Source organism: Arachis ipaensis, chromosome B2, assembly GCF_059453495.1.
Source record: "Arachis ipaensis isolate K30076 ecotype BB chromosome B2, ASM5945349v1, whole genome shotgun sequence".
NCBI lineage: Eukaryota > Viridiplantae > Streptophyta > Magnoliopsida > Fabales > Fabaceae > Arachis > Arachis ipaensis.
The window spans coordinates 14,281,850-14,296,762 of record NC_142437.1 but is presented as its reverse complement, the minus strand read 5'-3'; the positions used below and the strand labels follow the sequence as shown (position 1 = coordinate 14,296,762).

Here is a 14,913-nt window from a genome sequence, read left to right as displayed (position 1 = left end):
TGGTTATCCATTGTATTTTACGATTAACACTTTTGGAAAAAAAAAGAAAAATTGGTATTGATGCATCCACGGTTGATTTTGTATTTCTGAAGCTTGTACTTGTTCTCCAGATTATCGATCTTGTTCTTGTACTGTTGTCATGTAGGACATTCCGTTAATTATTTAACTTTGACCTTACAAAACTACATTGAAGTTAAATGAAATTTTTTTGAATTCAAATAAGACATTTTAAACCTTAAAGACCAAAGCGAGATTACACCCAAACATAGAGGATGAATTTACTACTTTACCTTCTTAATAAAAGAGACAAAAATAGAGGGACTCTTAGCCTAGCGCGTAGTTTGAAAGAATGAAATTCATAAGCGATCCCCTCCCTGACTTCTTTCTGGAAGCTTATGGTAATTGTCCTTCCATTATCCCCAAACTGAGTTAGCATCTTTCTGCCCTAAAAATAGAGTACAGTGCTCGTCTTTTGATAAGAGATTAAGCAGATCTGTCCAACTATTCTTTAATTATTATTATACCTTCACGACAATTCACTCCATAATTTACAATCAAATCAGTCTCAAACCAGAAACAAAATCAGAATAAAGCAACTAAATATATGTTGTGTGTCTCAGTTCTTATACTGGAATAAATTCAATCCATCAATATACCCAAAACTAAAAAACACACTCAGACGGCAAGTCAAGTGAAGAGTTTAGGCAATAAAATACCTCAGCTTTCTTAATATAATGCTTTGAATGGCGACCATATAAAATGGCAATTGACTTACAGCACAGCGAGGTGGACGGAAGAATACAGCACAGCGTCCTTTGACCAGGCCACAAACTGTCTGATACTTTGACAAATTGGCTTTTTTTAATTTAAATATCACTCATACGAATTTTTGTGAACACAGAATTCAAAAGCCTAGTTTTATAACATGGACTCGTGGATTTTGAGAAGATTTTAACCCACAATAATAGATTAAGAATGCTGTTTCAAGGAAAGAATGTGTCGTTACCTTGAAATACGCAAGGTAGTAATGAGCTTCAGATTCAGCATTAGCGAGTGAACAAGCATTTTCAGGTTAGGGGGGTTAAATTTGACATAATACAAAAATGTTGCTAAGATAACTATCTACTTACGTCAGCAGAGAAACATGGGGGAAGGAGAGCACTGAACTACAGAAGCCCATTCCCATTCCCATGGAAACACCATTATAGCATCAAAACCATTGACATACAGCATCAACGTTTCTTTACCAAAATTCAGAAAGTGCAATAAAAATAAGCACTTTCTGTTCTAGTGGATCTCTTACTAACATTTACATTTGACACTACAAGGTTTGTGAATTGTCTGTAATATGCTGATCCAGATACTGCTTCACACGACTAGGATTTGTCTCGAATATGAATGGCATCCCCCTCAACTGCAAAATAAAACCAATTGTATTTTATTTCAAACATTTCGAGACAACTGTAGCAATTTAACTAAGACTTGATTCCTATTTACATAACTAACCCAAAGGGCATCTTATAATTCCAACCGCCTCCACCTCCCTCAACTTAGAAACTAGTGGTAGTGAGTTACGTATATTTGATTATTTTGTAAACTCGAAGAAAGCAGGGATGGAATTGAAATGAGCAAACAGTAACATGCTCATTCTCATAACAAAAACTGTGTTCTTATATTCCTACTAAGGGATATTGGTAGCACAAAGATTCTATGACACTTAATTCCACCAACAACTAGAAACAAAAAAAAAGGAATTTGCAGACCATCCAGCACCTATTAACTCTGCAATCAAATTCTGAGACTCATTTTGATTGTCGACAACACATGGTTGAGAACTAGTTAAAAACTTTTATCCATATGCACAAATACTAAGAGCATGTGTACATGCATGCAGGAAAACTTTTTCAAAGAGGATATGAGGTTCTGAAATACGGGCTATAGAATCATACCTCAATCAAACAATTGGAGTGTAGTCTTTGAGACTGACCAGTCTGCACTTCTTTGTTATTCACCAATATTGAAGTCTTGCCAAAGTTTTTAATGTAGAAAGATCCATCATTGTGCAGCTTTATAACTGCCTGAAAGTTAGCAAAGGAAGAAACATCATTTATATGTCGACGGGTCAAACTTTGTTTTGTTTGGGGGGGAGTAACAATATATGAAAGCACCGAAATCATTGTTGCATCATGAACCAAGTCAAATTTGGTAAATATGACTAACCTGGCGTCGAGATATTTTATTTGCATAACCTCCTTTGCCCAAGTCAATATCTACAGAAACACCTTCTGTTGCCCGTCCAAGTAAAACCTGCAGGAGAAACTGAGATATCACTAAAAGCATTATCTGTTGGCACTTTAATTTGATTGTTGTTCTATGGAAAGATAAATCCTAGAGAATAGCAATTTAGTTACTTTCCTCGCATCATTTGGTGGGTCTTACTTCCCAAAAAAAAAAACATCACAGCTTAGACATTTAAAGGCTCAAAGATTAAAACGCACACAAACATAGAAATGGATTTCACTGAACGGCACAGAACAGATCTGTCCAACTATTCTTTAATTATTATACCTTCACCACAGTTCACTCCAAATTTACAATCAAATCACTGTCTCAAACCAGAAACAAAATCAGAATAAAGCAAGTAAATATCTGTTCATAGACATATATGTTGTGTGTCTCGGTTCTTATACTGGAAATAAATTCAACACATGGATATACCCAAAACTAAAAACCACACTCAGACGGCAAGTCAAGTGAAGAGTTTAGGCAATAAAATACCTCAGCTTTCTTAATATAATGCTTTGAATAGCGACCATATAAAATGGCTATTGCTTCATGTAAAGCAATGGCTCTCTGCATAGAGGAATGAGCACCCTGTTCCAACCTTATGATAGTCCGCTTAGTTTCCTCATGTTGATATGTTGATACTATATTGCAATCAGAATATAATATTGTTAAATTATTATAAAAGAAAATAGACAATGAAATCAACAAAAACGGAATAATATCCAACTATTTATCTTAGATGTATAGGATAAATAATGTAAACAAACTACTACTTGGAGAGTTTAAAAACAGAATATTTACTGAATATCTGCTGATCAACGAAAACATATTCATACAAAGGCACACATATTGCACAAGTTCCAGAAATTATGTAAACTACTAGCAGAAGCGCAGAACTCGTGGTCATGCATCAAACATCATCACATGAAGTCTGGTCCATAATGCACAAGAGCTCACTCATATGCCGCATAACTACTAGCATGTTTCTAAAATGTCACTAGTGAACTGGAACTCATTAGGGGGAAGCATCAAATTTTACAGCTTCTTCAAAAGGAAAAAATACTACTAAAAAGTATCACCTGCCCAAGGGTCCATCACATTTATCACTGTACTATAATAAGACATTAGTTAAATAAAAAATAGGCAACCATAAGGATGCAAAATGAGTGTTTATGAGACTATCCCAAATAACTGAGCCATGCTTCTGTGGCATGAGGCAGAATAAGGCAAGCACCACAAAACATAAATGTTATTTAGTTGGGACATTAGTTAATTATCTGTACTCCAAATAAACAAAATATAAAAGATGTCAAATAGCATCATGCAAGAAGCAATGACAAAAGTAATTTCTTTGTAATACCTTCTTCGTTATAAAACAAATCCTGATCATCTGGATCCAGATCCATATCAAGTATCTGTAGAAGGAAATGAAGGAATAACTCAGAAAATAGCTACAATTATGAAACAAGGTTAAGGTTACTGTTGATTGAAAGGTCTGCACTACACGCCTTACCATTGCCTCTATATCAGAATAACAAGGAACGTCATCATCACTCTCCATATATTGCTCTTCATCTAAAGTTGGAGGAATTGCCACCAGCTGAGACTTGGGAACATCTGAAGACCCCGCATCAGCATGTTGTAAATGACGATCTTTTGGCAAGGCTAAGTTTTTTCCCTGTTTCATGCCAGAGCCATCAGAATAAGGATGATTTCTGAAGCCATTAGACCCAAGGGTTGGTTTCTCACTAAAAGAGTTTGTCACACGACTATTTAGACAATGTGTCAAGCCTACATTGATAGGTGTGTCCTTTGGATTTGCATGCATGATAGCATTGGTTGTGCTAGCTTTATTTCCACCTAACCCACCAGAAACAGACATAGCACTCCTGGATGCTGTATGTGATGCATGAGCATTCGGAAATTCACACTTTACCTTAGAGTTACCAACAGGTCCTGGAAGGGGAGGAGATCCCATCACCTGAGAAGATCCACGAAACTCTGCAGGTTTTTTCTGTTCTACCTTTGTCATTCTACTTGTTTCAAGAGCTTTATGGTTACTAAATCCAGAATCCTGAACACATGATGACATTGGCTTATTGGATTCTGTATACATCCATTCAGATGAATAGGGAGATGTTGAAGGAGGCACATCCAAGGGTAGTAGGAAAACATCAACATTGCATGGAACTTCTGGTTCTTCAGTGTTTAGTGCACAGAATACAACTCCATTAGTTAGTTCAGGAAAACGAGGATCTTTAACAGAGACAGAAGATGATACTTGGTTATCTGATTTCTGAACTGTTTGAGCATTGCTAGACTGTGATCTATTGTTATCATCTACTTTTGCCTGACATGAAACTGACAGATTTGAAACTTTTGGTTGTGATGCCACTGAAGACTCTGCCTCAGCCTTTTCAGGCATCTGATCTTGGCTAACATCATTAGGAGAACTCAGTAGAAGTGAACTCAGACCCTCATAATAAGACTTATCAATCCCATCTTTTCCATCAACATCCATCAGATAGAGTTCTTCCTCATTAGTGAAGTTCAAGAGAGAATTGGACAGTTCTGTTAGGTAAGCCTCCCCACAAGCAATAGAATCCTTAAAATCATCACATGGCATTTCAGGTTCTTGAATGCTCGCATGTGTTTTCCACACTGGCATTTCCGGGAGTGGAGACAAATGTAAGCTATTAAATGATGTACCACATTCTATTTCAGATGAATCAAATACATCATTTCCATCAAACTCAGAACACAGGTTTCCAGGATCACTGTTGATCTGATCAAATGGGGTCTCTAAATTATCGTCACCAATGAAGCTATCAATGGCTAGTTCTTCTGGAACACCCATCTCCTCTGCAACTCCATTGGAAACATCATCCCGAAGAAATTGAGGTTCTGCAGCTCCATTGGAAACATCATCTCGAAGAAATTGAGGTTCTTCTCTAAGTACATCTTGTTGCTCAGCAGGGATATTGTCTTGAACTGGATCCTTAGCTCCGGTGTAATATGCATGGGCAGTAACTCCATTCGATGTAGCACCACCATTCATCATATTTTCAGGAAAAGAATACTGAGCAGGATCAGTATGTGAACCATGGAAACCAAAATGATTGGACATTTCACCTTCGGCCACACAGTTTTCAGGTAAACTCTCATTTCCATTTGCACCATAATTGTCATTTTCAGGATCAACAAGGAAACCTAAGTCCATGGAATTAAACATGTCACTGCGGATTCTTTTCCGCATAGCATAATAGGAAGTCCGTACACTTTCAGCTTTTCTCTTTGCAGAATCAATTTTGCGTTCTCTTGAATTTCCAAACTTGATGAACTTCGATGGGAGAGGTGAAGTAGAAATCTCGAAGTCTGTCATGCTTGCAGATGCTTCCGCAGAAATAATAGGATCATAGAGGATAGAATACCATCTATCGCGTATTTCTTTGAAACTATATCTTCGAGAAAACTGCACCACACCTTTTGCTAGTGACTCTAAAGAAGCACCAGCCTGCAGATAGACAAGTCAAAGACTAAACATGGAGTCCCCCTTCAAAACTCAAACCAGACGGCAAGAACAAACATCTATCCAATTCAGAGCAATTGCCCCTTGACATACATAAACCACGACATTCAGAATCATCCACAAACAGATCCACTCTTCAATATGTAAGGACTAAAACATTTTCCCCATGATATGAGTGTCTACTATCCCCAAGACCTCAAATAATACACATTTAATATGATAAATAGTATGAATATGCAATGAATATAACTCATTGATCCCAACCTAAGAACCCTCTAAGACACACGTTTGTGGATTTTACCATAGGCACCAACTTTACCTAGCAGTACAACTACTATTCATCAGAAAAGGCGCTAAAGCACATTAGATAGACAGTAAATTAAACAAATACGCAGATGCAAAGGCAACAAAAGATTAGGAATGGAGGTTGAAATCGAAAGCTAAGAGTGAATTGGAGAGAGAGAGAGAGAGAGAGAGAGAGAGAGAGAACCTCAACGGCGTTCTTGAGGAGAAGGTTGTCCTCGGAAGTCCAAGATGAGAGAGTGGCAAGAGCACCCATGGCAGCGGCGGTGGCACCACTGACACCGTCTATCGTCGTCTTTTATATTCTAACATGCCATCAGTGACAAAGGATTCAGAATCACAAAAAATTTCCAAGGTTCTGAAAACCGAACCGGTCATTGAACCGCTCTAGCTACTGGTTCACTGGTTTATTGGTTCAACCGATTGTTCGTGGTTCAACCAAAATAACCATTTTATAATAAAATAATAAATAAAATATAAATAAACACACTAAAACATAATTATAGTCTAATATAAACCTTAAAATGTCATTCAAATTAAAAATACTATATCAATCACAATGTTATAATCTTATCCAAATATAAATTCAAAAGTCAAATAACAAAAAAAAAAACTAAATATAAAATGCCAACATCAAAGTTTGTCATCAATTATAAAAATCCGCAAAAACAGTAGTCCAATGACAAGAATAATGAAAAGCAAGTCACAACAATTATACAAATTAACAATTACAAAATCAAAAACAGCACCACAACAACAATTATCAAATTAACAAAATCAAAAACATAAACTCAGATCAGAATAATTATTCAAATTAATAATTGGGCAAAAATACGACAACCTAACAATCACAGGGTCAAAGAATAGCACCTCAATAACAATTTAACAAATTATCAAATTAACAAGATCAAAAACATAAACTAAGATCAAAATAATTATTCAAATTAACAATTGGGCAAAATTACAACAACCTAACAAAGATAGAGTCAAAGAACAGCACCTTAATAACAATTTTACAAATTACCAAGTTAACAATAATAATAACATGAACTCAGATATGAGATCAGCACCACAACAACATTTAAAACAACTAAAACCAAGAAACAACAGCAACAAAGAACTGGCAGCAACCCAAATAAAAGAAAGAACAAGAACAAGGAAAGAAATCACTTCACACCAAAGTTGCGAGAACCGAACCTGTCAGTGAACTGGTCGACTGACTGGTTCAATGGTTTAAAGATCTAACCGTGGTCAAACCAGTTTAATTAAATATAAAATAAATTATTAAAAATACAATATAAATTTTCTTTAAAATTCAAAATTTCACAATTCAACATAAAAATTGTGATTGTTGGCCAACACTGACTTGTGATTGTTGATCATTATTTGCATTCCTCTTCAATACAATTTATCATGTTTATACCAATTTTTAGAGGGAACTAGATAAATTGTATACTTAAAAGATCATATCAAATTGGTGAAGAATCAATCCAGAACTATCAATATCCATCGTAATTGTTGTACATAGTTTTATTGAAGAATGAAAAGTTATTATTTCCGAGCATAACCTGCTACAGTAGAACCAAGAGTGTAGCTATTTTCCAAAATGACAAACTTAAACAGATTTTTCTTTTCTCATCAGCTGCTATGTTGTAATTAACATGCAAACAGTAAGTAATCCTATGTATACAAATCAAAACAATGCTTTTTGGCTTTTCCAGTTTTCCCAAATAATGCTTAACAATGATCTTAAGTTCTTAACTATATTGTTGATCACAACAATGCTTTTCCAGTTTTTCCAAACATTTATAACAATGATCAAAACAATGATAATACTCTTACAGATACTAATTAACTTTTTTTTTTTTTCAAAAAAATAAGTTATGAATGCGATTGAAATTGAACCAAATTAAAAGAACAGGGACTCAGAGAGGTTGGGGTTGGGGACAAACAAAGGCCAAAGGCGAGGACGAGGCCAGAGGGTTAGGGACGAGGACAAGGACGAACAGAGACCAGAGGCGAGGACGAGGAACTTACCGTCGACGACCCACGGCGAGGAGCGAAGAAGCAGCGACGGCGAGAGAGAGCTCGAAGAGGGACGTTGAGCGGGAGAGAGAGAGAGAGAGAGCGCTCGAAGACGGTCTGTCCCCGCCGGCGGCGACAGCACCCTCTACCGGAGGAGAAGAGTTCGGCGATGACTTTGAAGAGGGATGGTGGCTGCGTTCCAAGAAGGTTTAGGGTTGGGTTTGAGAGAGAGAGATAGAGGGATGGGTGGGGTTTTGGGCGTCTTTCTGATTTGTTTTTTACTTTTTTAAAAATCAAAACCGGGAACCTAAAAACCGGACCGGTTCAGTTGGTTCAACGGTTAACCATCGATTCGATCGGTTTTCTACTAGTTTTTTGCAAGACGGTTTTAGACATTAACCAGACCATCTAAAGGAGCGGTTCCCAATTAACCCGGTCGAACCAGCTGGTCTATCTGGTTTTCATAACATTGCTTCCCACATTTTGAAACTCGTGGAGCTCGAAGCCTCGAACACGCGACGGAGAGGGAGCTCAGATGAGGGTTGAACAACAGTGGAAGCACGGCGATACCGCAATAGAAGCTCGGTCAAAATAGAGGCCGAAGCGTGGTGATAACAATAGGCTGGAGGTCTAAAGCTTGAACAAGCGACGGAGAGGGAGCACAGCGGCGGAAGCACGACGATACAGAGGCGGCAGAAGCTCAAAACAGACGAGAAAACGTGGAGAATAGACGCGTTGCGATGACGATAGCGCAGTGCGGACAGTGGCAGTGGAGATCGTGATGGCGGTGGTGGTTGGACGTTCTTTAACGAGATGGAGGCTCCTTCTCTACTGCGAGCCTACGTTCGAGATTGAGATTGAGATTCTGCTGTCTTATAGTACTTAAGGAACTGAGGAAGGGGATTAAGGTTCGAGATTGAAATTATGTTGCTTGCATTGGATACCATTTTCCTTTTTTTTCTTTTTAATTAATGAACAAAACGGCGTTGTTTTGTGACTTTTAATCCAAAATTTGAAAACTAACTAAGTTCAAGTTTGATTCAACCGGGCAGTTTCCAGCCAGTTCAACGGTCCAATAACGATTTTTGAAACATGCAGTTATCCCTTTTGTCGAAATCGCTTTTCTTGTTGGTTTACGGTTCGATCGGCCGATTTAAACCGATTTTCAGAACCTTAAAATTTTTAACAAAGTCTTCTAATCAAATATTTAGCAATAAAAAATTCATAATCCAAAAACAGGAAAATTAAACAAAAAATTCAGATTCACCGTCCAAACTAAATTCAAAGTTTATGTATCAAAGTTTATTAAATAACTTTAATAATAGTAGGCATAATATATATGTACTCAATGCTTAATATTCATAGACGAAATTAAGTCTAGATTCCTGTAGTGGTGAACACTACTTAATGATATTTGGTGGCATCATGTCACTAATTATTAATTTTAATTGAACTAAATAAATTGTTGTATTTGACATTGTAATATTATATGTATAATATTATATATAGTATGAATTCTAGTACGAAAACAAGTTAATATGCTCTGTTGGAAATGTGGTGAATTTAATTGTGTTTTGATTGATACTGTGGGTTGAGATTGATTAGATTTGTGAGAATCGTAATGATTATTATATGTCCAACTTTAGGAGAGGTTATATCTAATTTTTTTGGGAGTTTTGTTGAATGATTCATGTAGTTAACATGTGCTGATTAGTGTTAATAATACATTCATTTTCCAAACATGACGACAGGTAGCAGAGGTAGACCGAGTGGGTCTCGTGGTCGTGGTAGAGAGAGAGTTTCCACCAAATCTCCTGCGACTGTTCAGTCCTCGCCCTTTACCTCGACTGCCCTGTCGACCCCTGTGACGTCACAGGCAGGTTTAGCAAACCAACAGTTCATCTCATCATGGTCCTAAACCCGAACTACGTGTCTCCTTCTACTACGCCCCCCTGTAGATCCAATGACAAAGCCCAAGGTGGGTGATTCCTCCAGTGCCCCAGTAAGATGCCCCTCTACCACCGCCCATCATCCGGGTGAGAATTTGGCCCGATGGCATGCAGGCGTGAGTACATACAATTTTTTAATCTTAAATTTATGCGTTTCTATGTGTTTGTTAATGTTTGGTCATTTCTCTGATAGTAATGCTTGCACACAAGAGATCTCCGAGATCATTAAGTCGATGTACGACCATCCGTAGCCGACCTACACGCAGATTCTGGCTGAAACTAGAGATCGACGGTTTCAGAAGTGGGCGGTAAGAACCCAATAATGTTGAATTAATTAACTGTATTTGAACTGTATTTTATTCCAACTAACTAATGTTGTTAAATCACTTTGTGCAGTTGAAATTAATATGGGATGCATACAATAATCTTATGATCAGGAAGATCTGCGACCACCGGGCCGCTAAACGACTTCAGCAGATGATGAGTAACGTTCGTAAGGGGCACGACCACCTAACGTTGTGGATCTGTCCATCCATCAAGAAGGAACTGGAGGCCTATTTTAACAATGATGAGGGGTTCAAGCATTACCATCTTATGAATGTCGCTAACAGGGCTTCGCCTAAGTCGTCGAAGTATACGGGTGAGTCAGCAACCTTGATGAAGACGAAGAGCAGACTGGTAAGAATTTTGTCATTGTTTGATTTTTTAATAGTTACCTGGATTAGTTAGTTAATTTGTTCATTTATTTTATTGGTTGATATATTAATTTGTAGTCTAAGTCGTTGGACCATGAGGCGACACTAGCGGAGACTTTCAAGTATACCCATACTTTGAAGGGCAACAAGCAGAGATTTGCTGACGAGCGATTTGCGGCCCATTATGTGAGTTTAAATCAATTCTAAGTTTTAAATTTTTTTTGTTTAAAGTCAATTAACTGTTATCCTAATCATGACGTGTATGACACAGGAGGATTACACACAGAGGTTGGAGGCCGTGACCCAGCAATATCAGCCATCTAGTGGGAACGACGAAGCCGACTTCGAGACCTCAGTGGTAGATCCTAATAGGGTTTGGCGCGAGACCGCCTTTAAACCCTACAAGAATTGCCGCTTCGGGTTGGGGTCGTTCTTCGCCAGTGGCTCCGCTCCTCTGCGTTGGCGGCTTCCTCTACCTCTGCCTCTACCACCAGCCCTGCCGATCCCAAAAAGTTGTCGACTTGAGAGAGGAGGTGCAGAAGCTGACAAAGGAACTTCACCAGCAAGTGGAGCAGTCTGAGGCTCTGAGCAAAGATACAACGACCTTCTTGCACGCGTGGGAGGAGTCGTTGCCTTCAACTCGGACCTGACGAGTAAGCTGGAGCAGCTAGATTGGTTGCAAGAGTAGATGGAGGCGTACAACCAGCAGATGCGCGCTGGAGCCAGGGGCGTTGGAGGCAGCGGCACTGCTGGTTCCAGCAGCAACACTATTAGTGGGGCACCGACATCAGCACCTACTTCGCCACCTCAGCAGGGGGACCATGATGACAACAACGACGACGATTACCGGGATCTGTAGGGTTTAGGGGTGGCAACATTCACCCTACTCGCAAGTACCCAACCCGACCCTACCCGGTCGGGTAGGGCACGGGTTAAGTCTCAACCCTACCCGACCAACCCGCACCCTATATATGTATATGTTATATACTTATATAAAAATATATTTCAAGTGGATGTTGAACCAAAGACCTCTCACTAAATGCAAAGGATCCTTAGCCACTAAAAGAAGATCATTAATTGATAATTTAATAATTTTTTTTTTACATAAAACTCAGTTCTATTTTAAATTATCATTATGTTATATAATAATGTTGCATCTTTTTTGTAACCCGCGTGTAGGGTTGGGTACCCGCTGGTTAAGAACGGGTAGGGTTAGGGTTAGGATATTCTCAACTCGCAGGTAGGGTAAGATTGAGTTTATATAAAAATCTCAACTCGCGAATAGGATTATGGTTGGCTTCAAACTCTACCCTACCCTACCAATTGCCAACCCTAGTAGGGGTTAGGGTATTATTTTTTTATTTATCTACTTCATTGTATTCTATTTCTGTGACATTTTATTGTATTTAGACCATTTATTTTTAATAAAATAATTTGTTAATTTCTGATAATTTTTTATTTCTGCTAACAATTTTGTTAAGAAGAGTTTAACTGTGCCAAAAAAAAAAAATAAAAAAACATTACCATAGAATTTATCCGATGGTAACTTGGCGCCTAAACACATGAAATGGCGCCAAAGTTACGTACAGTAATTATCAACCTAGTCTCAACAAATCCATTGAAAATACTAATGAAAAATTGCTGGTAATTAGCGTCAGATGAAAAAATCTGCCGATAAACAGTTTTTTGACGATGTTTATACCGTCAACTCCAGAATAATGGTAAATCCAATGGTATTCAACGTTTTTCTTGCCATGTGATTCCAATGAAAATTTATATCCTACCAACATATTAGATTACATATCCAAAAAACCACAACAACAAAAAAATTAATAATTCAATCATTTTAGAACAAAATAAAATAGAACATAATAGAGTAAATTAAAAAAATTACAGAGCATAATCATATGTATATTATATGCTAATGGTTATAGGCTAGCAAAACAGTTTAATAACTAAGAAAAGAAAATAAAAAACAAAATTAATAAAACTCATTTAAACACAACAAAGCCAACACAAACAAAATAAAATCAACACAAACAAAACAAAAGGAATAACGAGGAAGTGGCTAACGGTGAAGTAGTTAGCGACATTTAGCAATTCAAGAGAGAAGAAGAGAACTACAGCAGCATGACCAAACCACCCGTGGTGCTTGAGTGACAGAAAGAGAGTAGCAGTGTGACCAAGCTACACCTATGCTACTCTAGTAATGACAAGAGGAGAAGAGGAATAGAATGAGAGACGTAAAGAGTTGCCACACCACCCACCACAACTAGCACCCATACTTCAATTTTGAAATTGAGAAGAAGATAAAGGCTTCAGATGCAAAAGGGAAGAGAGAGGGAGAGGGGAACCTAGGGTTCCAATCTTTCTTAAACACAGATTTAGACTTGGGCTCGGCTTCGGGTTCGAGTTTGAGTTCGAGTTGGGTTCCATTTGGATGCGCAAAACTGAGGTTATGGACCAGTTTTCTTCATGAGACATGGGTCATCGAAAAATTCGCGCTTCCAGTGAGTCTGTGCTTTTTTCCGGCATTTCTGCGCGATTGCCACTCTACCAACACAGATAGTAGAAACGCAACGGAAAGATGGAGCAGAAGCATAAAATCGTCCGTTTCTACGAGTAAAAGCGCGATTTTGTCTACTTTGATTACAACCACTATAATTATGCTGTTATTTAGATAAATATATAATGGAATAAAAATATATTTTTTAAAAAATTTAATTTTAACTAAATAACTAAAATAAAATATAATAAAACATTTGAAATAAAAATAAAATATTTAAAATAAAAAATTGGCTAGATATCTATTCTATTATAAAAATCTCGTATTTTTGCCCTTAGTGATAAAGTTTGTGTGATAGGATATTACGTCTTTATTATTTCGATTCTCTTATAACCTATAAATACCCTTATATATTATATCATTCTATACAACTTGAATACTCACAAACCTTTTTCCTATTGCTCCCTCTCCCCTTTCTAACATGGTATCAGAGTCATGGTATCCTCCTTGAGTAGGATAAATTGATTTTCTTCTGATAAAATCACCGTACTTTTCATACTTTTCTTCCGTACTATTTTTTTCCTTCTCTTTTGTCAATGCTTTGATACTTTTCTTACTTTACTGATTAGCTCATCCACTACTTATTTATTCTCATGGAGAAACCATATGTTTTTTGTCACCTTCCAATAGTTTGTCATCTCTTCGCACTTTATCACTTTTCAACAGTTTTTCGACAGTTCGCCATCTTTTCAGCAGTTGGCCACTCTTGCGGTAGTTCCGTTTGCGTTCTCTTCTGACAGTTCCGTCTGTGTTTTCTTCCGGTAGTTTCGTATGCGCTTCCTTCCGGCAGTTCCGTCTGCGTTTCATTCCGACAGTTCTGCCTGTGCTTTCTTCAGGCAATTCCGTCTGCACCCGTTCTATCAGTTTATGCATTTTTTTATTTAGTTGTTTCAAATAAGTTTCAAACTCAAGTTGTTACTTGAGTTTGAGGGGGAGATGTTAGAGTATAATTAGAATCAATTAGCATTATTTAACATATCTGAATATTTATTATATGATATTACGTCTTTATTAATGTCGATTTTCTTAGCACCTATAAATACCCTTCTATATTATATCATTCAACACAACTTGAATATACATACATATTTTCTCTACTGCTCTCTTTTACCCTTTCTAATAATAATAATAATAATAAATACAATTTAATTTAGTTAAAAGTTCATTGTTTTATAGTCTTTTATATATATATATATATATATATATATATATAAAATTGTAAAAATAATCTTTTTATCACTTTGGATATTTTAACTCTTTTTTTCTCTTTACGTATAATTTTGTTTTGTGTTAACTTTATTTATTTAACGATGAAATATACTCATGTTAATTCTATCATATAATAGTTTATTTTTCTTCTATGTGTTTTGATTTGTATAGTTACTATTGATCTTACCGTTTTCATTTTCTTGAATTGTTCTTTATTTTTTTGATGACTTGATAATTTAAATAAAAAAGCAAAGAAAGGAAAAAGATCATGGCCAAAGGCGGAGGCTAGAAGCCTAAAGTAGCAATATCATTTCTCAGCATTATTATTATTAATATGAACTTTATTATTTC

General features: G+C 36.9%; 1 protein-coding gene across 3 annotated transcripts; it reads right to left on the bottom strand.

Moving 5' to 3' along the window:
- Nucleotides 1–996: 996 nt before the first annotated feature.
- On the bottom strand, nucleotides 997–8,403 carry LOC107624899 (uncharacterized). Of its 3 annotated transcripts, XM_021115523.2 has the most exons (9): nucleotides 8,156–8,403; nucleotides 6,306–6,423; nucleotides 4,223–5,800; nucleotides 3,800–3,964; nucleotides 3,647–3,701; nucleotides 2,779–2,927; nucleotides 2,221–2,307; nucleotides 1,950–2,078; nucleotides 997–1,414 (listed from the first exon to the last, which is right to left on the bottom strand). In XM_021115523.2, the coding sequence occupies exons 2-9, from the start codon at nucleotides 6,372–6,374 to the stop codon at nucleotides 1,322–1,324; spliced, it is 2,325 nt and encodes a 774-aa protein (XP_020971182.1). In that variant the 5' UTR covers nucleotides 6,375–6,423; nucleotides 8,156–8,403; the 3' UTR covers nucleotides 997–1,321. The 3 variants fall into 3 exon arrangements, with proteins under 3 accessions (XP_020971182.1, XP_016182874.1, XP_088361321.1); XM_016327388.3 differs by having other exon boundaries at nucleotides 3,800–5,800; XM_088505195.1 differs by having other exon boundaries at nucleotides 3,800–5,800; nucleotides 6,306–6,413; nucleotides 8,156–8,388.
- Between the last annotated feature and the right edge of the window lie 6,510 nt (nucleotides 8,404–14,913).